The 24,461-nt window shown below is 53.0% G+C and overlaps 1 protein-coding gene across 5 annotated transcripts in view; it reads left to right on the top strand.

The window, feature by feature from the left end:
- Positions 1–24,461, top strand: part of CMKLR1 (chemerin chemokine-like receptor 1) — a 43,424-nt gene that overhangs the window by 8,928 nt on the left and 10,035 nt on the right. The window contains exons 1-2 of one of the 5 annotated variants that reach the window (XM_017642887.3): positions 767–905; positions 2,705–2,777. The exons of 1 other annotated variant lie outside the window; for it this stretch is intronic. Coding sequence is in view for 1 of the 4 variants with exons in the window: in XM_073222631.1 (XP_073078732.1) it covers positions 19,879–19,989 (111 nt within the window). In the remaining 3 variants the exon portion in view is untranslated. Of the gene's footprint in view, positions 1–766; positions 906–2,704; positions 2,778–19,873; positions 19,990–24,461 lie in introns of those variants that run through there. 3 more of the 5 variants (XM_017642889.3, XM_017642888.3, XM_073222631.1) reach the window with 3 other exon arrangements.

Genomic DNA, 24,461 nt, shown 5'->3' with positions numbered 1-24,461 from the left:
TTACCCTCTTCTGCTCCAAACCCCTGCCCGTTAGAAGCCCTGTTTCACTGTCCAGGATGAGGCTCGGAGAGGTTAGTCGGCTGCCTAAGGGCTGCACAGCTCACAGGGACACAGGTGTTTGACACCTCGTGGCACACTTACCCGTATATCACAAAGGCTCTTCTGATCCTCTTGACTCATGCCTTCCTCCTTCGTGATTTCCAGGCCTTTCCACTCTACCTAAGCCACAGATCTCCCGCCTCCAGTTAGTGCTATCCCACATACCTTGGAAGGCTTATTCACAACCTCATCCATCTCAGCCCCCATTCCCTCAAAGCCTGTTCTCGTCCAGACATCCAGCTGAGAACCAGAGCAATCAGCTCTTTCACAGCGGGGTGTGTGCAGCTGATGTCAGCTGACAGCAGTAGGGGTTGTGATGTAATGGCTTGAGGCAGCAGAGAGGGTCCCTGGTGGGGGACATTCAGGCACTGTGGGCACAAGGTGAGAGGAGCTTTTTGGCCAGGGATCCTCAGACGCGAGCAAGCAGCAGCCTCCCCTGCTGCAGGGACCTGAGGACAGGAAGTGACTGAGTCAATTCCATAGGAGAAGTTTGTCAATACAACTTCCTCACACCTCCACTGGGACCTCTCTGTTCCTCCCTTTTCTAGTAGATGGAGTGCCCATAACTGGGTTGACTTTTTTTTTTCTATGTAACAAAGCCACACATCAGCAGAGCTCAGGGAAACAGGACAGGCCTGGGAGGCTGAGGGGAACAAGTGTCGCAATCTTGGCACATCCCTTGTCTACACTGCCTGCCTGCCAGCCTGCCACTTTCTGACAGAGCCTGCGGGCAGAGGTGTTTGTCCCAGCTGTGTCCTGTGTACTGGAAGAGGAGCCTGGGGTCCCCATCACCCTCCGCTGAACTGGTAAAACTGTCTTCTCGCTCCTGGGCATCCCTTCCTCGTGTGCATGTCAGGGATGGCGCTGGGAGAGGCCAGGGTGGTGCCGGCTGGGCGGGGCGGGAAGCATATCTCATCAAGGTGTGCTGGGGAGGCCGGATGGCATGACAATTGGAGCTTCTAGAATCCGACTGCTTGGCTCAAATTCTTTGACTTCCTAGCTATGCAGCCTCAGTGCCCCCATCTGGGAACTGGGGAGGGGAAACACTCACAGTGTTTTTGGGGTGGGGACATGGGGACATGGATCTAGGAGAGGGCACACTTATTTTACTTTTTTTTGGTCTCTGCTACCAGCTGTTGTTTAGACAGAATCTGGAACTGTGGAAGTTGGAACTGGGATTTCATATAGGGGACGCAATTAGCAGGGGCCCTGTGCACAGGGAGTGCGTGGCATTGGCCATTTTGTCACTGGCTGTCCTTAGTGATGGGTGGGCTTAGTTGGAAGCTCTGCACTTCCTGTCTGCTTTCTGGCTGTGGACCTTTGGGCAAGTTGTTTCACCTCTTTGAGAGCCATGTTCTTGGGCACTGGGCTGCTCAGCTAGCTCCCTCCCAGGTGGCTGCAAGGATGCAGGCACGGAGCCAAGGGAGCCTCTGACCCCAGGGCAGCGATAAGTTTCTGGAACCATCTGAAAGGCCACACTGGGCATCATCTGCCTCCCCAGGGGTGGTGGTGGCCAGCTTGTCCCCTCAGATGTCATACGGAAATGCTGGGGGCATCTCCAGACACTCAAGTTCCTTAGAAGGCTCCAAAGCTCACGGGGTTCTGGGTTGCCTCCCCAGACCTGGGGTGCCGAGCAGGGCCACTGTGAGGAGCCGGGTCAGAGGCCGGCCACCTGGCCCTGCCTTCTCAGTGTACCTCTCTGGTCCGTGACCCCTCCATCCCTTCCTGATCTCCCACCTCCCTCCTTTCTTCTGCAGCCAGTGCTCATAAGTCTTCCAGAGGTTGAGTGAAGTATCTTTGGGCAAAACCAGTCACTTACTTGTCTGCTGTTAAGGGTGCTCAAGGTCCCAGGTGCCAGCTGAGTTCTCGATGGCTTTTCCCTCTGGGACCTGGTGTGATCCAATTCTGTGAAAGGAAGCACCCCTCAGCTGTGCAGGAAGTGTGCCCCACACCTACCACCCCTGCACCCAGCCCATTGTGGACACTCAGTAATAAACACCAGTGAGGGAATGAGCAAATGAGCCCCATACTTTGGGGACCAGAATCTAGGGCATTGCCTGGAGCCCCTGCTTTCCCTTAGGGAAAACCAAATCCTTACTAAAGTTATTTTAAAGTCATATGCTTTATTTTTAAAACACATAAAAATATTTCAAGGGCAAACACTTTGTTTAAAAAAAAACACATGGGAAGGTTGCATTCAGTGCCATAATATTCCCGTGCATTTAAAGACAAACCTTGCAGCCCTGAGAAACCTTCAGGGTAAGGACCCTTATCTGTGTTCTGGGTTCCTGTCTCTGGTTCATCTGGAGAAGCCTGGGGTAGAGAATGCATGGGCTGTCAGTTCTGAGGGGCTGCTCACAGATGACTGCATCCTCTTCCCTCACCTCTCCATGTGTGCATGAGGAAATAGAGGCACAGAGAGGTTAAGTGACTTGTCCAAGGTCACACAGCTGGTAAGCAGCAGAGCCAGAGCTAGAACCCAGGCAGCTTGAACCACAACACTTGCAAAGGTACCACTTTGGTGGGCTCTGTTCCTGTCTACCCCCCTGTGGCTGGGCAGCTGGGGCACATTTCCTGGACAACCAAGGCCCACTTCCTTTCACAGCATTGCCCTTCATGCCTCGGTGAGCAGAGGGAGGAACCACCAAAAACCGGCAGGGGCCTTCCACTGGGGACAGGTAAGCACTTAGTTTGCCCAGAGATGTAAACTCAGGGGTCCCACAGCTGCAGTCCTGGATCTCCGGCCTGGGCTGGTCTCTGGACTCATTGATGTCTCCGGAACCGGAACTAGCCCCGTATGTCTCTCATGGGAGGCGCTTGGCTTCAGGCCCAGCCTCGCTCCAGGCAGATCAGCTTTGCTGTGTCCCCACCCCTCGGCTCCTATGCCCGTCTGTGCGGCACCTGTGAGTCGGCGCGGATCCTCGACTCACTTCCAGAAGTGGGAACGAAGGCCCAGGCATGAGTCAGAGAAGGAAGCCTGGTGTCCAGTTCCACTTCTCCAGCTGCCCTGGTTGTGAGCTCGGGTAGGGCCTGTGCCCCAATCCTCCACTCCGGACCAGTGGGCACCTTCCAGCTCAGCGTCGTCTGAAAGACTCACCGGCTCGTGGCTCCGAGGAGGGAAGAGACTTGTGCAGGTTTGCTGGCTGTGAGAAGCAGAGCTGGGACAGGAACCCAGGTCTCCCACCTCCCCAGCCTCTCATTCGCTCCTCAGTCTCCCTCTGGGGTCATCCAAGGACCCAGATGTGGGTGGGAAAGACAGAGCTGCTCTTGGGGGCTCAGTTTTCCCTGATGTCAAATGTTGGATCGACCACCCCTGTTCACTGAACCTGTATCTGGTCAAGTTTTTACCAGTCTGTAGAGAAACAAAAGAAAATACAGACAAAAGAATGGGTTTTCCAATCAAATGAGATTTCTTTTCAGCTGAGAAAGATGAATCTCTGTCCCACTGATTTTACTGTTGGTGTTCACCTGTCGTTGCTCAGGTGGGGATGGTAAAGGACAGTTTCAATTTTGTAATGTCCTCACATGACAAACAGAAGGATGACAGCTCTAGGACAGTCTTAAAACTGTTTGGAAAAAATGAAATCCCAACATTTGGAGTTCACTGAGCTAAGGCAGTCTCTGGGACTCCTTCAAGTTCAGGGAGAGCTCAGGGAGGCACAGGTGTGGCTGAGATGGGGCAACCGGAAGGAGCTGAGGTTCCAGCTGCCGTAGCCAGAGCTGGACTGCAGAGCAGGTGAAGTACCTGCCATATAGTAGGTGCCCGACTCGGGCACCAGGATGCAATGCTTAGCAGGTGAGTACTCAGTTCCCAACTCACAGTCAGGGCAGTGAATGGTGACAGAGAGGGTGAAAAGGGCAGGTATTGATCTTAGATGAGAAGGACAAAGGAGGCTGATGGGAGGGGGAGTGGGAGGGGAGATGAATCCTGCCCTGCTGGGAAGGAGAGGTTGTGGTGGAAAGAGGCTATGTGGGGAGCAGCTGAGAGAGGGGCATCAGGACCTCTGAAGAAGTGGGGATACACAAGAGAGGAATGAGTAAAAGGAAGTTCTAGGAAGCCTATAGTGGATTCTAAGCTGGATATTTGTTTTAGGTTGGGTCCCCCAGGGGCAGAGCCTGAGGCAAGGATGTGGGTCAACATGAGGTATTGTGCGTGTGCTCTCAGGCAGGGTGGGATTAGGGTGAGGTGAGTGAGGCAGGGTCATGCACGCTCAGGGTTGGAGCCCATCTTTATTTAAAATCTTGATAATTTTGCTCATCATGCATTGTATGCATTAGTTTTGATTTTGAAAAAAATATTGTACTCAAATATTTATTTTGATTGGTGACTTTTTTGGCACACCCTTGAATTTGCATTCAAGCTCAGGGCAGGAGTTGGAGCTTAGCAAGAATGTGGTCTCAGGTGGAGACTGGCCTCAGCCTGATCCCATGGGCAGCTCTGGAGACTGAATTGTACCCTGTGTCACTGGGGAGAGAGGCAGCTCCTTCTTCGTTGAGAACAATTCTCAGGAGAAGGGGGTAAATGTGAGATGGGTGCCCCAGAAGGTAAAGAATATCTGAGTTGGGCGCCAACAATATCTATCACCACAGTCTTTGTCAGTCTTCGAGAGATGGCAGTAAAAATTTGAATTATTTTTAAGTGCTTTTGGCTGTTGGACTGTTTCTTTGGCTGTGTGCTGGGGCTTCCAGGGCCCAGCTTCTGTTCCTGTTATAGCACGGATGAATGAACACGTGCTTTCGAGCAGGGAGGGTGCCGTGGGTTGGGGAGAGGGGGACAGGAGGGTGAGCGGGGCTGGCGTGGATGTGGCTATGGCCTGAGGGTGGGCTTGTTCTAGTTGCTGGCTCATGGCCTCAGAGGGTGGGGGCAGGGGCTAAGAGGGGCAGGGAAAAGTGTCTGATTGCTGCCAAGGAAGGAGAAACAGAGGGAGGAAGGTGAGACTGAGGGGAGGCAGGCACAAGAAAGCAGGAAGGAGAGGACTTTGCCCCTGGGTAGCCAGGGGAGTAGTGAGGCTCTCAGATGTGGCCTGGCAATTCTGTCTCCTGTGAAACTAGGAAGCAATGGGAGTGCTAGAGGCCTGAGGCTTGGGATATTTGGTTCTGAGTCCCAGATCCCTGGAGTGGGTTGGGCTTCTTGGCAGACTCAGGAGAAAGCACCACAGACATTGTATGTCACACACCTCCCAGGGCTCTGGGAGAGAGGAACAGGGTTTCTCCCCTTAATCATGCCTTCCCTTGGGGATTTTAAAGAGATGCCAGGCCTATATGTTCTTGTTAAAACTCTATACCTCTTCTCTGCAGTTTCCACTGAACTTCACCATCAAAGCTTTAAAACTCGACTCAGTTTGTAACATTCTACTCTGGCCGTAGATTATGCAAAGTTCTCATGCCTCTGGGCCTTGGCCTGGGATGCTGGCCTGGCCAGTTTGCTCTTGTCCTTCAAGGTCACTTCTTCCTGACTTGGCAGCTGTAGTTGATACTGTGCCCATGTGTTGACTGACTTGTTGACAGTCTTCCCTACCTGGCTTTGGAGTGAGAGCTCTAGCTTTGTATGCCCGGCTCCTTGCCTGAAACCTGGCAGATAATGTGTGCTCATAAGGTCTACTGAATGGATGAATAAGAAATATATAATCTATGATCAGATGTGTTTATACCTCAGTGTAAAAGAAGCTTTGAGTGGAGAACTTTTATATATATCACACTCTTATGACTATACCACATTTACAGTGGGGCAATGTCATATAATCATAAGAATCAGAATCATACTCAACAGCAATAACAGAAATAGTAAGAGATGAATGACATGGAGAACTTACCCTGAGCCAGGCACTGTTCTAGGTACTTTATATTCCTTATCTTAATCCTAATACCAACTCTATGAGGAATGTCCTATTACTGCTGCTTTTTACAGATAGGGAAACTGAGGTACAGAGAATTTAAGCAACAAAGAGGTCTCTCAGATACTAAATGACAAAAGTGGGGTTTGAACTCAGAGGGTCTGGCTCCAGAGCCTTGCCCCCTTCACCATGATGCATTGACCATGGCTGTGGCTTCAAGTCCTGGCTCTTCTGTATTTCAGCTGTGTGACCTTGGGCAAATTGCTTGACCCCTCTGAGCTTTTGTTTCCTCACTGGAGAAGTGGGAGTGGTGATCAGGGCTGTTGGGAGACTGGGGCAAAGCGAGGGGAAGGACCCTGAGGGCTGACTGTGATGGTTTCCACAGCTCAGCATCACGGTGATTTCCAGGGTCTTTGCATGCGGCTATGCACCCCAGGGTCCTTGAAAAGCTGCACCAGTTGGGGGCGTTGCCAGGTTTCTTGGCAGGAGGGCAAGGAAGCAGGGAGGAGGGAGACAGGCTCTGCCAGGCACTCGGCCCGCCCCAGGAGGTGAGTTGGGAAGATGCGTGTGCTTCAGGGAGTCTTGGGAAGGAAGATTCCTGCCTAGGGGTGGGATGGTCACGCTGTTGCCCCTCTCAGGAATGTGATCACTGCTTTATTTTAAAACGAAATCAAAGCAGAAAACAACTTCAAGCTGGTGGCTGCTCAAGGCCAGCACAGAACACGGTGCCCTGTGGGCTTGGGGCCCAGCCTCTGAGGAACCTGCAGCTGGCCTGTCACTCCACTGGCTCTCTGCGGAGCCAGCCTCCTCCAGCCTGACTGACTTCTTCTCTGGAAACCCCCAGGGTCCAGATCTACCCTTGGAGGCTGCAGAGGGGGTCCCAGGCATAAATCTGTCTTCCTCACAGTGTAGATAGTTTCATATACTTGCAGAATTCATTCCTGATCCCTAATCCCCACAACAGCCCTGTGAATGATTATCTTCCTTTGATGAATGTGGAAACTGAGGACCAGGATTTGGAATAGCTGGTAGGGCTGGGATAAGAACCAAGGTTTCCTGACTTCCTGAGAGACCTTGAACCACAGACATGGCTTGGGCTCAGTGGGGACTCTGTGGGGAATCTAAGTGGCTCCGACACATTTTCCTGATGAATTAAGACAGCATAGCCAGTGCAAAGGGAGGGCTTAAAACTTGTTTGCTCATGATAAAAGTTAAGGTTTTTGAGAGTCCTTGACACTATTAAAAATAAATGAGAAATACACACATGCACACACAGAGGCACACAAATTGGTTGTAACATTGTAACACATACATGATGAACTGTAACAGTAAGTGACTGGAAACAAGCCAAGTACCCATCCCCAGGAGTCTAATTCAGCAAATGATGGCAAATCCAACAATGGAATATTATGCAGCCATCTAAAAGGATGGATACTTTTTACATACTGATAGGAAGTCATCTCCAAGATATCTTGTTAGGTACAAAAGACAAGTTGCAGAATAGTGTGTATTGTACACTATCTTTTATGCAAAACAGGAGAGAAATTAGCATATCCATTTATATTTACCTAAAGAAACTCCGGAAGGAGACATAGTTGATGGACAGATGGTGGCAGGACAGGAGCAAGGATCTGCAGTCTAGCTTTTTTGTAATTTTAGATGGTTTTGAACATCACCAATTAGACGGAGTTGTGTTGCCTAGTCAAAAATTTAATGAAAAAAGCCAAATGAGAATCATGAATCCATGCCCATTAGGCAGGGTCCAGTCTTTAGTCCTGTTTCCACTGCTTGTCCACCCAATAATAACTAACATCTGGACTAGCCTCAAGCTTCTAAGGCACTTCTACTTGGCAGACATCCTTCAACAACAAAAGGTAGTTGCCAGATTTGCTCCCGTTTTACAGATGAAATAAACCAAGGCTCAAGGAGGCCAAGTCACTTGCCCAAGAGCCCATGGGTTATATGCCTGGACTGAAGAATGCTTCCTCTCAGATCTGAGCACATAGGGGCCTCGGCAGGCCTCCTTCATATCTGTGAGCAAAGGCTCTGTCTTTATGTCTATGAAATAGAGGTCACGAGACTAGCCATCCCTGTGCACAACCAATGACTTTCTAAATCCTGACTTTCTAAATCATTGGTGCTGGCATGTGGCTATCTGCTTAAATAGTAGCCATGGGCATTTCTTCATCTGCCAAATGGGGATCGTGGTAGTACCTGCCTTACAGGAGCTTTAATGACACAGACACGTGCTTTGGACCCAGGGATGAACGCAGGTGTGTGGGCAAGGTCACACCCAGGAGTTCCTAGTCCACTGGCCCCTCTCCTGGGGCAGAGAGAGGAGGTGATTTGTGAATAAGGAAGCCATTATTGTGCAAACTGGGGCACGTTGAGAGTAAAAGGGACACTCTTAATAAGTATGTTGGGACAGGAGGTGTTAGTTGGGATATAGGGTCACTCTATATAGGAGGCATGGATGTCCTTGTCAACATCCCATTTCCATGAACATGGTGACAGACAAGCAGCCTGGGGGAAGGGGCCTCATGACACCCCTGGCCCATCCCCAGCCAGCAGAGAGCATGACTGGGTTCTAGCAAGTGCCAGAGAATCACGACCCACTTATTGCTGCTAATATCATGACATCAGGTCAGTGAAATGGCATCAGGGAGAATTCCTTGAAGACCACATGGTTCAGGCCCTCTTTCAGATATTCTAGAAACGTCTCAGATTAAGCCAGCAGCGCACAAACCTGGATGTCTAGACTGAAATGTGTAGTGACTCCCTCCTTGGCACGGCTAAGAAAATGGGCTCCGACTGAAGCACTGTTAGGTAAGGGGTGTCAGTTTATAGAAGGGGTGCTGTATTCAGGCAGTGAGTGCTTTGATGCCTCTCCAGAAATGTCAGGAACCTTGAGCCTGCGTCCATGCTCAGGGCATCATTGAGGACGCTGATCACAGCATCACACCGTGTCCTCTCTGCTCAGACCGCTGGAGAAAGTCCTTCTGTTCCTGACCCCTGGAGGGCCTGCCTTTCCCTGGAGTGGGCTTGTTTTTAGCTAGGGGCACGTGGCTCCCATAACTGTCTCCCTTTCCTGGACTAGGACTCTGGGAGTCTGCGGTGTGGCCCACCCATGCTATTTAGGAGATTACTTATCATCTACATTTTTCCCCCCAGCCCTGGCTCTGTTTTCTGTCTCCACCCACGCTTCCCTTCTTCATTTCACTCTCACTTTAATTTATGTTCCCCTGTACACATGAGCCTCTTTAGAGATTTGTTTTCCCTTCCCTTCTGGACCAAGCAGGACAAACAGACAAGCAAAAGCATCCTGTGGCATCCCTCCCCTTGCCTGGGTAGAGTGGTTCCAGCCGGTATCAGCCAGCAGGCAAGGGGTTAGGAATGATGCAGAGGAAATGCTGGCCAAGGTCCAAGTGAGGAAGTGACCCCTGCCAGGGGAAGTAGGTGGTCGGCTTATCCTGTTTGACTCCAGGGGGCTGGACCAGGCTGGAGATGAGCATGGCAGGTTGCTCGAGTTCAGTTTAGCAAAAAAAGGAAGAGCTTTCTAATGACTCGGTGGATTTTCTAGAAGTTCTGCTGGTGGGGTGGGGGAGGTGAGAGAGGGGTGACCTGCTCTGGAAAATGGCAGAAACCAAGGAGAATTTATTTCAGATTATTTTATTTTTGAGTATTGGCACAAGGTCCCAAGGGACCTCTGAAGAGAGGTCCCATGTGGAGGGCCACCCAATTGCAAGATGAAATTAAGCCTCAGAAAAGCAAAACAAAGGGCACCCCTTCATGTCGCCTGTGTGATGTCTTATGGTTGTCTTCCTGCCACAAAGTAAGTGCCACCAGGCAAGGGTTTCTGCCCACTTTACTCTCCTCTGTGACATCCACTAGCACAGTGCCAGGCACACTGCAGAGATGTGTCAAATCGATTGAATGGAAAAACAAAGTTTATGATGGCAGAGCTAGAATTCAAACTCGAGTGAGATTATCTCACTCCAGAAATTGTTCTCTTTAACCAAGGGGCACATTTGGTGGGGCCAAGCTCTCCTGGTTTGCCTAGAACATTCAGGTTCTTGCAGTGAAATCCCCGCATCTCGGGATTCCCTGAACTGAGGTGACTGGTCGCCTTCCAGGCCCTGCATTTGTGATTTTATTTTTTACATTGATGCACTTGGCAGATAAGGACACTGGTTCTGGGGCCCAAGCAGAGCCAGGCTGGCGTTGCTATGTGGCTTTGCTGTGGCCTTGAACTCTCAGCTGTCCTGAGCTGCTTTCCTTTTTCTGTAACATAAGCGTGGCAGACTCCTCGATCCTAAAGCTCCTCCAGCAATGGCATTTAGGATTCTGGAATTTTCCTCTGGGCTTCAAACAGGTGTTTTTTCTGTTGAATATGGGGGGCGGCTTCCCTAGCAAGACCATTTCTGCGTCAAGGCTTGAGCTTTGCCTTGGGAAAGGTGACAGCGCAGTGACAGGGTTGAGGGGGAGGGCAGCCTGTCCCTTCTCCTCCAGCGCCTGGGAACAGGGTGGGAGCTCACACTCCGCCATCCTGGTTGCTGGCAGCAGCGCCAGCCAGCCCTTTGTCAGCTGCCTGGGCTGGAGCCAGGGAATTCCAGGGGCCAGAACATGCATGAATGCCCCAGAGCCCTGTGCCTGGGGCTGGAAGCCGGGGTAGGATGCAGCTGGGGCAGCTAAGGGCTCCGAGATCTCACAGGGCTCCACCTGGCTGGACAGGCCTCTGCAGCCCCCTGCCTACCCTGGAACCTGCTGTGTGGCGACTGCCCTGTCCAGAGGTACATGAGTCTGGTGACTGGGGGCAATTTGAGTTGTGGTTGTGGATACTTGTGAGACACTGCAGACCTGCCAGCCTGGTGCGCAGGCAAGGTGAGCAGGTGCAAGAACACAGGGATGTGTCCAGTGGGGTCCCCAGCAGGCAGTCACAGAATGTCAAGGACAGTCATGGGACTCTGGTGTCAGACAGCCAGGGTCAAATCCCACATCTGCAGCTTCGTAGCTCTGAGATCTTGGGTTAGTGGCCTTGCTTTTTTGTGCCTGAGTTTTCACATCTGCAAAATGGGAATAAAAATGCCCACCTTGAGGCTGGTTCTTAGTAGAGGCGCTGGGTAGAAGCAGTCAGCTCCTGATAAGTCGGGGTTACTGTCATTACCCTGAGCCTCTCTGTTTCTGCTCCTCTCAGCCCGGGACTACACCCTGGGACCCTGGGGCAGGTGAGGGCTTCCAAGTCCCCACAGAGAAGCCTTGCTCGTGAGATGTAAGGGAAGTCTGGGGGAGAGGAAGGGCCGCTGTTTGAACACCTGTCACAGCCTTGTAGTGGGAGGGGACTGCAGCCCACTGGGTGGCCTGGACGTGCTGTGACAGGACAGAGGCCATTTTACACAGCTGTATGCGTTGCACCTGGGGTCCCACGGGTCTGAGTTTGAGTTCTGATCCTCCAGGCACTGGCTGGTGGTCCTGATCCCATTCCTTTCAGAGCCTCAGTTTCAATACCTATCAAAAGGGGATTAACAGCCTTTCCCTGCTGGGAGGCCTGGTCAGGATTCAGGGAGATAAGGACAGCCAAGCACCCAGCCGGACACAGGCACGACCCTTCTCTCTCGGTGTCACCGCTGTCCTGTTTCTCTGCCGACATGTGCATGGAGTGCACCGCGAGGCTGGGAGGCACAGAGCGGACAGGAAACAGGATCCCCAGGACAGGGACTGCAAAGGCCCACACACCTTGACCACCACTCAGGGGTCCTGGAGCACAAACAAGCAGGTTGGTTTGAAAGGACTTGGGCTCCAACTTGTCCACTCCTAAGGACAGTGGCCCCTACCTGACCCCAGCACAGACTTCCCATGAGCCCTGAAGCCCTGCCCCTGCCCAGTGACCCTAGGTTGCTGACCTTACCCAGCTGGCCATGGGGAACAGAGACCAGCGTGCACACCCAGGGCCCTCCCTTCCTCCCTCTGCAGCTTATCTCCCCCCAACATCCCCACCCATTCCCGCCCTGTTCTGCCTTTTCCCTCAGCTTCCCTTCCTGGAGCTTTGTGATGTCAGTATCACCCCTCACCCCCAAGTACACTCTTTCAATCTTTTCTTCATCAATAGTGAGGCAGCAAAAGCCAAGAGCCATTCTAAGAGCTTTATGTAGGTCTAGTTACTTAATCTCAGAACAGTTCTGTGTAAGAGGTACTATGATTTCCCCATTTTATAGATGGAGGGACAGAGGCACAGGGCAAGTAAAGGGTTCTGCCCAGGTCCCACAAATACCTGGGATTCACCCAGGCAGCCTGGCTCCTGAGAAAGGTGTTGACCCTCCACCATGCAGCTTCGGAGCAGCCTGAGTTTGATGGAGGGTGGAGGATGTCCAACCTTTCTCCAAAAATCTGTTTCAACAAATAACCGATTACATAATGCAACCTTCCTACCCATCCTCTGTCCCAGGCAGCTGCCCCCATACCTCTGCCACCTGTGGTTCCTCCTCACCCACGTCCCAGCTCTCTTTTCTGTTACTGTCTTTCTCTCCTTTTTCTGTGCTCTAAAGTTTTCTCCTCTCTGTCCAACCTGTCTACTTTAGAGATGTGGAAACTGGGGCCCGACCAGAGAGGGAAGGTGTTTACTTGAAGTCACACAGCAAACCAGGGGGCCCTGCCATTTTGGTCACTCAGTTCAGCCCTCAACCCAAGCCAAGCTTTCTGGAGTGGAAGATGGAGGGAGAATCAAGTTGTATCCTTGACACGTCCATTTAGCATCAACCATTCTCTGCCTCTCCCTCAAAGACTGGGTGGCTTATAAACAGCAGACATTTATTTCTCACAGTTCTGGAGGTTGGAAAGTCCAAAGGGAAGGTGCCGGCAGATTTGGTGGCTAATAAGGCCCTGCTTCCTGGTTCCCGGACAGCCTGTGTCCTTACGTGGTGGCGCTGGGGACCTCTCTGTGGGTCTCTTATAATCCCGTCTGGGGCCTAAGTACCTCCCACAGGCCCCACCTTCTCATGCCATCCAACTGGGCATTAGGTTTTGAGATACGGATTTCAGGGGAGAGCACAGGTGTCCAGCCCCAATACTCATCATCACGAGTCACTCCTTTAATTGGGGGTCAGGGAGTTAAAGTAGAACTAGTGCCGAGGAGCAGGGTTCACCAGGCATCAGTCTGTCTTGGGAATGCCTTTCTGGAATCCAAGTCAGCCCCCGGAGACGGCTCCCTTATCCGCATGCAAGCCTATCCCCCGGGGGCCTTCGGAATCCCTGCCTCCAGCACCTGTTCCAGGGCAAGCATGTGCGGGGCGCTGCTGGTTCCGGCCGGCCGCGCCTGTCGGCCTCGCCGTGGTGCCCAGATGCGATCTGTGCCACCCGGACTGTGGGGGCAGGGGAGGAGCCTCAATCCCTGGGACTGGCCCCGCGAGCCCCGCTCTGTGTCCTGGCTTCCCCCGCGGAGACGCATCTGGCTGCCCCTGGTCCTCACTCCTCTGCGCATCTAAAACCTTTCTTAAAGCGTCGCCATGGCAACAGCTCTTGAGGCAAATCCACCCACGCGGGCTGAAGAAAAATTCCTCAAGAAAATGGGGCGATTGCCAGACGCCCCAGCTCTCTCATGGGGGCCCTGATTCCTGGAGCCTCCCAAGACTGTCACTTCCGAGTCCCACCCGGGCCTGCAGGAAGGGTGGCCCAGCTCGCCAAGCCGCGTGCTCATCGCCTGCCTCCAGTCTCCCCAATTCCACCCCGGCCCCCGTATCAGCCCCAGGGGTTAGAGCTGGGGTCATTTTAGAAAGATGGACACCCGCTGCTTAAAAAACGTCCATGGCTCCCTATTGCCCACAGGATAAAATTGGTGTCTTCAGGAGTCTCACATTCTGAAGCCGTCTTGTTCTCATGGCGTCGTCTCCTGTCATCCCTCCCTCCACGCACATTCTCTAAGCGTGCTTCATCAGGCCTCTGTGCCTTTGCATACACAGTTCTGTCTGATGGGTGCTGTCTCCTCCCACTGCTCCATCGAACCCACTCCAAGGCTCAGCTCAAACATCACATCCTCCGAGGAGCTTCCCCTGATTTCCCTAGCCACCTGCCCTCTGCTTTGTACAGAGCCAGGACCACAAACTCAGCTACCAACAGGGCAAGGCAGGAGACACGAATGACTAACACAGGACATCCTTCGCTTCTGCAAAGAGTTATACACTCTCATTAAAGGTGAAAGTGAGAACAACCTGCTTCAATCTTCCTCTCACCAGATTGCTCTTATTTCTGCAACAGTAGAGACCCAGGGCAAGCACTCTGGTGAATTACAGCTGACTCATTGCCCCGGAGTCAAGGAGTAATAGGGAGGGGTGGGGACTATGCAGGCCCAGTATGGCCAGTTTCCTTAATCCAAACTTTAGATGACACCTCAGATCACTGACAATGCTGTCACTTGTCCCTGCACGCACCTCCCCTACATGAAAGCAGAGACAGAGCCATCGCTCCACAGCATCTAGCAAGGAATGTGGCTCTTAGAAGGTGCCCACTAGCTGCCTTTTGAATGGATGTTTGAATGTACAGATCTATGTTGTTTCCTGAACCTGCCAAAAGGGTTCCTGCCTCAGGGCCTTTGCACTTGCTGTTCCCACTGCCTGCCGTGCTCTTCAATCAGATGGGCACAAGTCTCCCTCTGCCTTCATTCAGGTCTCTGCTCAGAGGTCACCGTCTCAGAAAGACCTTCTCTGCACACTCTGTCTAAAACAGTACCGCCATCTCTAAGCTGTATTCCTCTATATCTTATTTGTAGTACATATTGTCACCTGCCATTATATTCATTTTTATTTTTCCAGCATTTACATTATGCTTTTGATGAACCAGGCATGCTTCTAAAACATTACTGATGTAAATTCATTTAATCCTAACAACACAGGGAGGGAGGAGCTACTCACTCCCCTGGATTTCACATGAGGAAGCTGAAGCACAGAGAGGAGTGGTGAGTTGCCCAAGGGCACACAGCTGGTGAGTGGCCAAGCAGCTATTCACACCCAGGCAGTCTGGCTCCAGAGGTGTTTTTGTTTATCTGTTACCCATTCCTCCCCCTCAAGAATGCCAGCCCTTCTAGGGAAGCTGTGTGTCTGTTTTGTTCCCTGCTGTACCCCATGGACCCGGCTCTAGGCCTGATGCCTAATAGATGTTTCATAAACATTTCTTGGAAGGATGGAGGGAGACAGGAGAATCAGAGAATTGGAGCGGAGAATCCTGGGCCTTCAGAGTTTTCCATTAGCCTGATGTGAAGACCATCTTGCCGAAGTTTCTCAGCCTCCCGGAGGGTTTGAGTCAGCCTATCTGGGAGGGGCCCCATCCCACCCTCTCCAATAGGGCCTCTGTTTTCTGACCTTTCCCAGGCAAAGGTGCCAAACCGCACTCCTGGAACCCGGGGCCCATGCTGAGCACACTTCCTCCTGCAACAGGGCCAGGGAGGAGAATGCTCCAGGCCAGAGGCAGGAAGTCTTGGAAACAAGGTGGCCGGGAGTGAACAGGCCTGCTGGGCAGACCCGCGAGGGGCCCGGGTGGGGCTGTCCTTGGCCAGATGTGCTTAGGGACCTCGGCACCCCTCAGGGCACAAGCAGAAGGGACATGAGGAGAGGCGGGGAAGGAGTCCGGGATCCCACACTGCAGCCTCCTGTTGCCCCCAGTTCATCCAACATTCCCTGACATCTGACCCTGTTCTGAGGAGTCCCAGAAAAGGCCCGTGCCCCACCAAGTTCTCTTGAGCCCTAAAATAGTAGACTCGGCTGGGGGACCAGCAGGGACACATTTCTCGGTTTCACTTTATAATAGTAGTAGTCAGCACGACTGCGACATTGCGACAGCACTTTGCCAGCCTCATCTCACTGAATCCTCACAGCAGCTGTGGGGGTGCAGGGAGGGGAGATGGGCCCAGCTGAAGGTGGGGATGGCCAGAGCCCGTGGCTTCCTCATCCGCCCGGGACAGTGTCTGCGCTGGGAGGAGGGGGCTGAGAGCGACCGCTGGCTGCGGCCTGGCTGCCGTCTGTCCACTGCTTCCAGACACAGTCCAGGCTCATCTTCGAGCCCCATTAGTTTCTGGAAACACAGCTCTTTGCATTGGTTCACAATCTGCAAACGGGATCGGCCCGCCTTGCTTCCCACAGTGAGACAGGGATGCTGCCGGTCCTGGCAGATGTGTCACTGTCGGGTTTTTCTGCATAAATGTTTGCTGAGCACCTCTTGTGTGCAGGACACTGTGTCTACCTTACTGTTTCATGACCCACTCATGGTGACTCTAGGAGGAAGGTGGTGCCAGCCCCATTTTACAGATGAGCAAGCTGAGGCTCGGAGAGGAGAGGTAATCTGTCCACAGTCACTGAACTAGGAAGGGCCTGCGGACCTGGTGTCTGACTCCCGAGTGTGGGCTCCTTTAGCCACAGGGTAGCTTGGAGTTTGGGATGCGTCTGGGACAGCACTGTCACAGTCAGCAAGGACTCCAGACTTGCTGTGGGGTGGTGAGAGGGAGGCTTATAAATTAACCTTGAGCCTCTGGCCCAGAGATCTTAGAATTGCAAGGGGTCCCATGAGATCACTTCATCCCCTGATTTTCTGAAAGGAAGGTTTTACTATCATTTCCTAGGTAATCCAACTATGGCTCAGAGAGGTAAAGCAACTTGCTTAGGGTCACACAGCATGGAGCTGAGCCATGGTATCTTTTCATTGGCACAAGGCTGCAAAGACAGACACTGGGCCCATTTCACTATGGCATTTTTTAAATCTGAAAGGGAATCTGACACTATCAGCTCCAAGCTCTTTGTTTTAGAGATGGATAAGCCGAGGGACGGAGAGTTCAGAGATTGATCTAAGGACATGTGCCAAGTACAGCCTGTGCAGGATAAAAGAATGACCACTGGCTCCTTCATCTGGGTTCAAACCCCACTTCTGCCTCTCAGCAGCCATGCGACCTTGGGTGAGACCCAACCCCGTGGGCCTCTGCTTCCTCAGCTCTAGACCAGCCATAACACTGGCTTCCATCCCATGGGGTCTGTGCAAAGTGATGTGCATAAAGTGCTTCTCAACATCCTGGCACACACAGAAGATGCTTAATAAAATATTGTTAATTTGGAGGTTATGATTAATAATCTTTAACCCTGACATTCTAGGGTCCAAGCTCCTTACCAGGGTGATCCGCCGAATCTTACCTACTTGGCCTGGGGCTCTGATACATGTTTCAGGGGCCTAGTGAGGTTCTCATTCATCTGACAGAGGAACAAGGAAGGAGGGCACAGAGCCTGGGGGCTGGAGACAAAGCTTGCAGGAGCACCCGGGCCTGGACCTCTGTGCCCCTGCCCTTCTCTCCCGCAGCAGGCTGGGGCCCCCGTGATGACGAAATTCCTTCAGCTGCCACCTGCCAGGTGTTGCAAGGTGCCAGGCGGAGAAGCCATGCTTTGGGGCAGTAAGCCTGGCCCTCAGGGCCGAAGGTGGGCTGTGCTGGCCTCCACTTAAGGGGACAGGGGCTAGGACAATGACTGGGAGGGCACCCCGGAGCGCCCCAGAATGTAGGCTCCAAGCCCACACTGAGCAGGATATGGAGCCCATACCCTGGCCTGGCTCCTGGCGTGGCGAGACCGTGACCACCATGGGCAGCCCTCTCAGACCACATCCTGAGCGGCTCCTATAAAGCCCCCAGTGCCTCCTGCCTTCCAGATAAGCTGTATACACAGCTCAGGGATTATTGGTGAGAGTGGACTCAATGCTGACTTCAGATTGAGCGAAGGGGTGCTAGGCCTTGCAGTCCAGTGGGATATAAGCAGGGAAGAAAATTTGTCTACAGGCCATCTCCAGGGGCTGGGGAAGTATTTATGGGAAGAGGCACAGGATCTCTGCCCACTGGCTTTGGACACAAGCTGAGTGGTCAGGAGGACACATGATATTTGTGCACTGCACCCCTTTTTAATGGGCCAGCGTGGCTTTTTGGCCTGGAAGGTGAGGCCATCCAAACACCCTTGCTGGCGGCCTTTGGTGGCTGGAAATGGCTGCTGGGTCTGCAGTAAAATAGTGGGCTGGGCTTGCAAGGAAGCATCTGTACTCTGCCTGGGTCCCGGAACCTGCTGCTGAGTCAGGGATCCACCTGGGACTGGGGTGCAGCCTCAGCTCCGTCCTGGGGTAGGCAGGGGCCCTAGGGACTTTGGTAAGGGCTTGGTGTTATTCTAAGAACAAAGATAAGCTCCTGAGGGGTTTTAAACTGGGAGTGATGCAATGTGGTTTGCATTTTGAAAAGATCTCTCCAGCTACTGGGTGGAAAGTGAAATCATAGTTGAAGCAAGAGGCTGACTGGGGGCCTCTAGCTGTTACCCAGGTGAGCGGAAGTGATGGACAGATTTGTAAGCTGTTTAGGAGACAAAAGGGTCAGGATTGGATGGATGTGGGGGTAAAGGACAGGAAAGCAAGGGAAGTCTGGTTTCTAGGTCAGGGTCTCAGCAGGACCCGGATAGCCCACTGAAAGAAGGGTATTGATGGGAGCTTTGGCAAGGGAGGACTTAGAAGGGGTGGGCAGTGGAAGCGGTGGGGCAGCACTCCAGGTCTGGGACCAAGGAGCCCCCTGCCCCGAGAAGGAGGGGCCAAAGGGAGTGGTGGAGATCCCGCAGGGGTGGAGCTGGGAGAATAAACCCCTGATCTTGCTCTCCTCCTGTCCTGCACCCACTGCCCCCATCCCTCCTAGGCCTCTCACTGATCAAACCCAACTAGAGGTCAGAGGGCAACGAGCCTGTGTTATTCCCACCGGCCAGCCTGCATGGTGCAAAGCAGGGGAGCATGGATTCTGGGACAGGCACCCTGAGGAGGAAGGAGTGGCATTCCAAGGGGTGGGGGGCGTCAGGCAACGGGGTCGAGGTCTCGGGGATCTCCTGCCTCTGTGTTCTGAGCAGCTGCTGCTGGTTTTCTGGGGCCTCTGACCTCGGAGCAAGAGGACTGGCAGGTCCAGGGCCGGAGGGTCCCTGCTTGTGCCCACTTCTGCAGTGTCCCACGCTCAGACACGGGCCCGTCCGGACCGGAAGAAAGCGCGGCAGTCTGCTAGGCAGTCAGTGGCTTCTAGCACCACTGCAGTGACTCAGCGAGAGCTCCCGAGTGTGGGCGTGGGACCAGGGAGGAAACCGTCTACGGCTCATTCCATCCCGGGGCGGCAGCCGGGCCTGGGGCTGGGACTTCTGCTGGCGCTGTGTGGTTTTGAGGTTCCTGAGGCCCTCAGAGCTGAGGATCTAGGGATGATAAGCCCTGAGGTGTCTCTCAGCATAATCTGTGGGGATGGGAGGCCACTCCTCTCTGCCCTGTAGAGTGAGGAACCCCTGCTTGGGATCAGCCTGGGAACTCTGGTGGCAGGCACAGCCGTCAGGGCCAGGGATGCTGCAGCAGGGGGACATTTGTGAGGGCAGAGTAGTACCAGGAAGGCCCCATTATGTTTCAGCTGCTGGCTAAGGCTGTGATGCTGGGCAAGGAGAAATAGCAAAGGTGTTATGGGTCAGAGAGACCTGGGTTCAAATCATGGGCTGTTGCTTAAAGGCTGTGTGAGACTGGGCTAGTCACTTCACCTCTCTGAGTAAGCCTCCATTTGCAAACCTCTACAATGAGGCTAGAAGTGGTGAGCATAAGGTGTATGAGGTGTATGAGGTGTGAGCCAGGTAGAGTTCTAGGCTCTGGGGAGACGCCACACACAGGATAGACGGGAACCCATTTATCTAGGGCTTAGGGAGGGTCACTTGCTCTCTCTGGACCTCAGTTTCCCCAGCTACAAAATGGGATGCTCTCTGAGGGGCCTTCCAGCAACTAACATCTTTCAGAGGCCGAGAGAGCTGGAGGAGAAGCATCTGGGCTTCGCAGCTGGAATGTCCGGGTGGGCCGTGGGGGAAGTGGGAGAGGGAATCAAGCCAGAGGAGAGCTTCCAGTTTCCCGATGGGCTCCCACGCCCACGGGCCCCATAAGGGCCTGCATGGGGCCTGGGGCTGCCCCAGGAGAGGCCGCGGGTTGGGAGAGCAGAGAGGCCGCCAGTTGGGAGAGCAGCGGCTGTGCTGTGGGCCTCTGGTGCCAACTAGGCACACAGGTGAGTGACGTGGGCAAGCGAGGGGCTGCTGAGCCTCCTAGAGGGGAGGGAGTGGGGAGAGGGAGGCAGAGAGACAGCGGATGAGACACAGAGAGAGGGGCGCACAGAGGTGGTGGGGAGAGAGGCAGAGAGCACAAAACAAAGGCAGCCAGAGGGAGGGAGAGGTGAGCCGAACACACTCAGATGGACAGACACCAGAAAGGGAATGAGTCCTTTGCAGACTGCAGACTTATGGTGTCCATGGGGCCTGGGAAATCCCACAGAGAGGAAGCGGGAGGCACACATCTGCTGCCCAGATGTCTCTGGACCCTGCTGTCCCCTGAGCCCGAAGGGACATAGGCCAGCATGCGGCAGCTGGAGGAGGTGGGGCCCTGGATTCATAGGCACCCAGGTTCAAATCCCTTCATGGCCACTAACCAGGCAAGTGGCCTCAGGCAAGTGATGCCCCCCCAACACCTCAGATGTCCCTTTGGTAAATTGGGACTGATGACAGCGATCTTGCAGGGTTAGGAGGAGGCCCAGGGCAGGAAAGGCGAGCCTGGGGCACCCCAGCCTCCTCACCAGGCCCAGGGAGCAGCAGGCTCCACCCATCCTTGCAGGATGGATACGTGGATGGATGAATGAGCCCCATCTCCCGAGGGCTTTTCCCACAGCACCCGGGATCAGGACATCCCATTCCAACCACTAGCCAGAGGCATGGGGCTTGGTGGGAAAGTCCCTTGGCCCATCTGTAAAATGCGTGCTCTGAACCCTGCCAGACTGATCTTCTGGGGGCTCTTGGGAGATTCCCTGGGGCAAAGACCAGAGGATTCTGAAATGTCCCAAGGAGGTGAGGCATTGGACGGGGAAAGAGTGTGGGTCTGGCAGGTTAGTAGGCTCTGAGTTTGAAGGCTCACAGGGCACCTGCCTGCTCTGAGCTTCCGGCTCTGTCCAGAATGACTCACTGGGCCCGTCTTGTTTACCTGGGACTATTTGTGTCATCTTGGGCACACTACTTACTCTCTTTGGGCCATGGTTTCCACATCTATAATATGGACTATTATATATGAACAGGTAATTTATAGGAGGGAATAGTGCCTGGAATATAGGGAGGTCTATATACATGTGTGTTCAATAAAAGTTAGGTAAATAACAGCTGCCTGGGGTTTTTGCTCTCTGTGGCAGGAGGAAACAGATGTGACCTCGAGCCGCCGCCCCTTCCCCAGCGAGGGTCCACTGTGGGGCATGGGCAGGGCCCTCTGCGGTGAGGTCTGCAGCCTGGTGGCCACCTGGTGTCCGGCAGGCACTGGGCTCGCCGAGGAGGAGACAGGGCCGTGGCCACCGCAGAGCCGTCTCAGTGCCGTTACTCCTGTTGGCTCGGGCAGGCTCATTCCCATCTGACAGGAGGGCGGCGGGATGGGGCGCTGAGGGTCCTCAGGCTTGTTTGGCCCTTCGCCTGCCCAGTGTGGCTGCTCAGGGATTCAGTGACCCAGGCACAAACCGCCAGGCATGGATTTGGGGTGTGTGTCTGTTTGCCATCGGTTTTTCTGTACCTCCGGAGAGGGGGGGCTGACATAATGACACCCCTCCAGCCATCTCATCTGCACCATCAGCCTCTTGAAGCTCCCACATCTGTCTTTTTGTCTCCCTTTGCTGTGTTCGTTTCCTTTTAGCCCCATTTTCTCCCCTTCCGGCTCCCACCCCTGCTCCCACAGAGCCATCCTAATCCATTCAGCATGTATCTTGTTATTTGAGGCATCTGATGGTGTTTTTGTAAAACGTGGTACTGTTTTGCATTCTGCTGCTTTCGCGTGCGTGTTTTCGATGTCCCTCGGCACTGTCCGAGTGGGCGGCTTTAAGATGCCCCACGTTCCGTGCTGTGTGTGCACTCGATGATCTGCTGCTTCTAACAATTGCGGAGCATTCACCCGTCCCCTCTCCGACAGCGGACAATCAGGGTCCTCCAGTGTCCGGCCATCTGCACACACATCTATGCACTGCCCAGGTCCCCTAGACCTCTGACCATTTTTCGTGTGCACAGTCTCCCTGTGGGCACTGCTCCTGACAGCCAGCGCCTGGAGACTTTGGAGGATTGACCCCAGAGGCTGGGAGTGCCTGGGAATGCACACCTCCAGGGCAGGGTGGAGGGCTATAAATACTCAGCCTCCTGGAATGTGACCTCCATTGTTCCCTAGGCACAGGCCAGTGCCAACCCTCTGCACCCTTGCCGGCCTCCTCCCTTCCCAGCCCTACCCATTTTTCTCGACTGCTTCCTTAATAAACCACTTTTGCAGGAATCCTCATTTGAGGTTTGCTTCTAGAGAACTGAAGCTAAGGCCTGCCCCTGCAAACACTGCGTGAGCACCCCAGTGCACGTTTCTTGTAGGGCTGTGGGGTACGCAGGGGTCAGGGGACCCTGCGGCATGGTATGAGAGAGAACCTGTGCCCCCACCCCGCCAACCCAAGGTGTATCCATGCCGGATTTCTAGCCTCTGGCACAGTCTACTAGGCACAAAATGTTGTCTGGCTGTGGTTTTCATATGTATGTCACTGAGCATCAATTTGTCGTATGTTTGGGTTTGGCGATTTCTGTCCTGTAAATTACCTGTGCATATCATTTGCACATCTTTCTTTTGGGGTTGCTGTCATTTGAATTTGCAGGAAGGAATTCCTTGTACATTCTATATGAATCCCTTATTGGGCTTAAAGATTTTAAATCTCTTCCTCCACTGAAGCCAAGGCTTGTGCATGTGTGTGTACATGTCCGTATGTGTGTGAGCACATAGAGTGAGTATCTCTATGTTTATGAGCATTTGTGTGTGTGTGTGTGTGTAAACCCCATAATAAGGATGGTTATGGGCCCGAGCATGGATGAGCCCATGGGGCAGAGAGCTGTGGCGAGATCCCCCAGCACAGAGTGAGCAAGGAAAAAGAAACAGCAATGCTCATTTGTAACAGTAATGACAACAATGTAGGGGTTACAGGTTGAATTGTGTCAACCCCCCCACATCCATATGTTGGTGTGCTAACCTACAATACCTCAGAATGTGATTGTATTTGGAGCCAGGGCTGAACAGGTCATTAGGGTGATCCTAACCCAGTATGACTGCTGTCCTTGTGAGTGTAGATTAGGACCCAGACACACAAAGAGCGAAGACCACAGGAGGACATGGGAAGAAGGCAGCCATCAGTAAGCCAAGAAGAGAGGCTCTGAGAGAAACCAGTCCTGCCCACACCTTGATCTTGGACTTAACAGCCTCCAGAACTGTGAGGAAATAAATGTCTATTGTTTAAGTCGTCCAGTGTGTGGTACCTTGTTATAGCAGCCTGAGTCGGCTGACCCACACAGTAGGCACGAAGCTCGATGCCTCCCCATTTGTAGGGCTGTTGTCTGTGACATTCCTAATGGGCTTGGCATCTGCCACATACTAGGTGTCCAACAATTACAGTGTCAGTAATGAATGCCACAATTTAGAGGTCATCTCCCTCCCAGTGCTGACAATAAAAGCACCTTTCTCACCTCAACTCACCCTCCCAGCAGCCCTGAAATATAGGCAAGGCAGGTAAAATTATTATGAATTCTCATTTTGCAAATTACACAACCGAGGCCCAGAGAGAAAAAGCAACTTATTCAGGTGGCACAGGGGCTCTCCTGTCTCCTGCACTACCTCCTCCCTGGCATCCCCTCCCGCAGACCTGTGGGAATTGTACAAAGGAGAGACCTGGCAAGACTGGTCTGGTGTGGGGTCAGGGGATCTGTCCCAGGAGCTCTTGGTCCAGTTCCAACTGGGTGCAGGTTCAAGGTCATAGGAAGAATCTGGGAGCAGAGACAGGATGGCTCATTGTGGGAATTCATATATAAAGTATAAATATCAAATGAATAATCATATCTGACCTGATTATTTATAGTTCATGATTCATGATCAAAAGAGAAACGGTTTCTGTGATATGAGTGCCATTGCATTGTTCACCATGTAAGAACTTGTTCGTTATGCTTCAGAAGATTAGAGACTGTTGAGAGTTGGAGTTGATTAATGACTGTGCATTGAGTCCCCTATACAGAATTTTATTGTTGCTAACAACCATTTGATCAAGAGGTGCTCTCTCAGCACCACTCTTGCACTGTTACGCCTTGAGTCCCCTGGCTGGTCCCTCTAGATCTTCGATAACTCATCCTGTCTCCTCCCTTATCTGCGGGTCAGAAGCAGCGAGGGACCGACAGCTCATCTGCCCCCTGGGCTCTCTGGGGAGCTGAGTGTAGAAGGGATAGGCTGGCTTTAGGTCTATGGTAGACAATGTATGCCCAGACCTCAGCTGGATGTCAGAAAATCTGATGGATTTTTCAGCTCCTTAAGGTGCTAGGAAAAGGGGAGCAATGAGGGGATGTCCCTGGAAGGTGGAGCTGGGGACCCTGGAACATTAGGAAGGGTGTGAACAGACATGGAATGATGTGCTCCACTTTCTGGAATGCAAGGTTCAGAACAAGGTTCGAG

Source organism: Manis javanica, chromosome 15, assembly GCF_040802235.1.
Source record: "Manis javanica isolate MJ-LG chromosome 15, MJ_LKY, whole genome shotgun sequence".
In the NCBI taxonomy this organism is placed as follows: Eukaryota; Metazoa; Chordata; class Mammalia; order Pholidota; family Manidae; genus Manis; species Manis javanica.
Note: the sequence above shows the minus strand (reverse complement) of the source record. Positions and strands in the feature narration are given on the sequence as shown.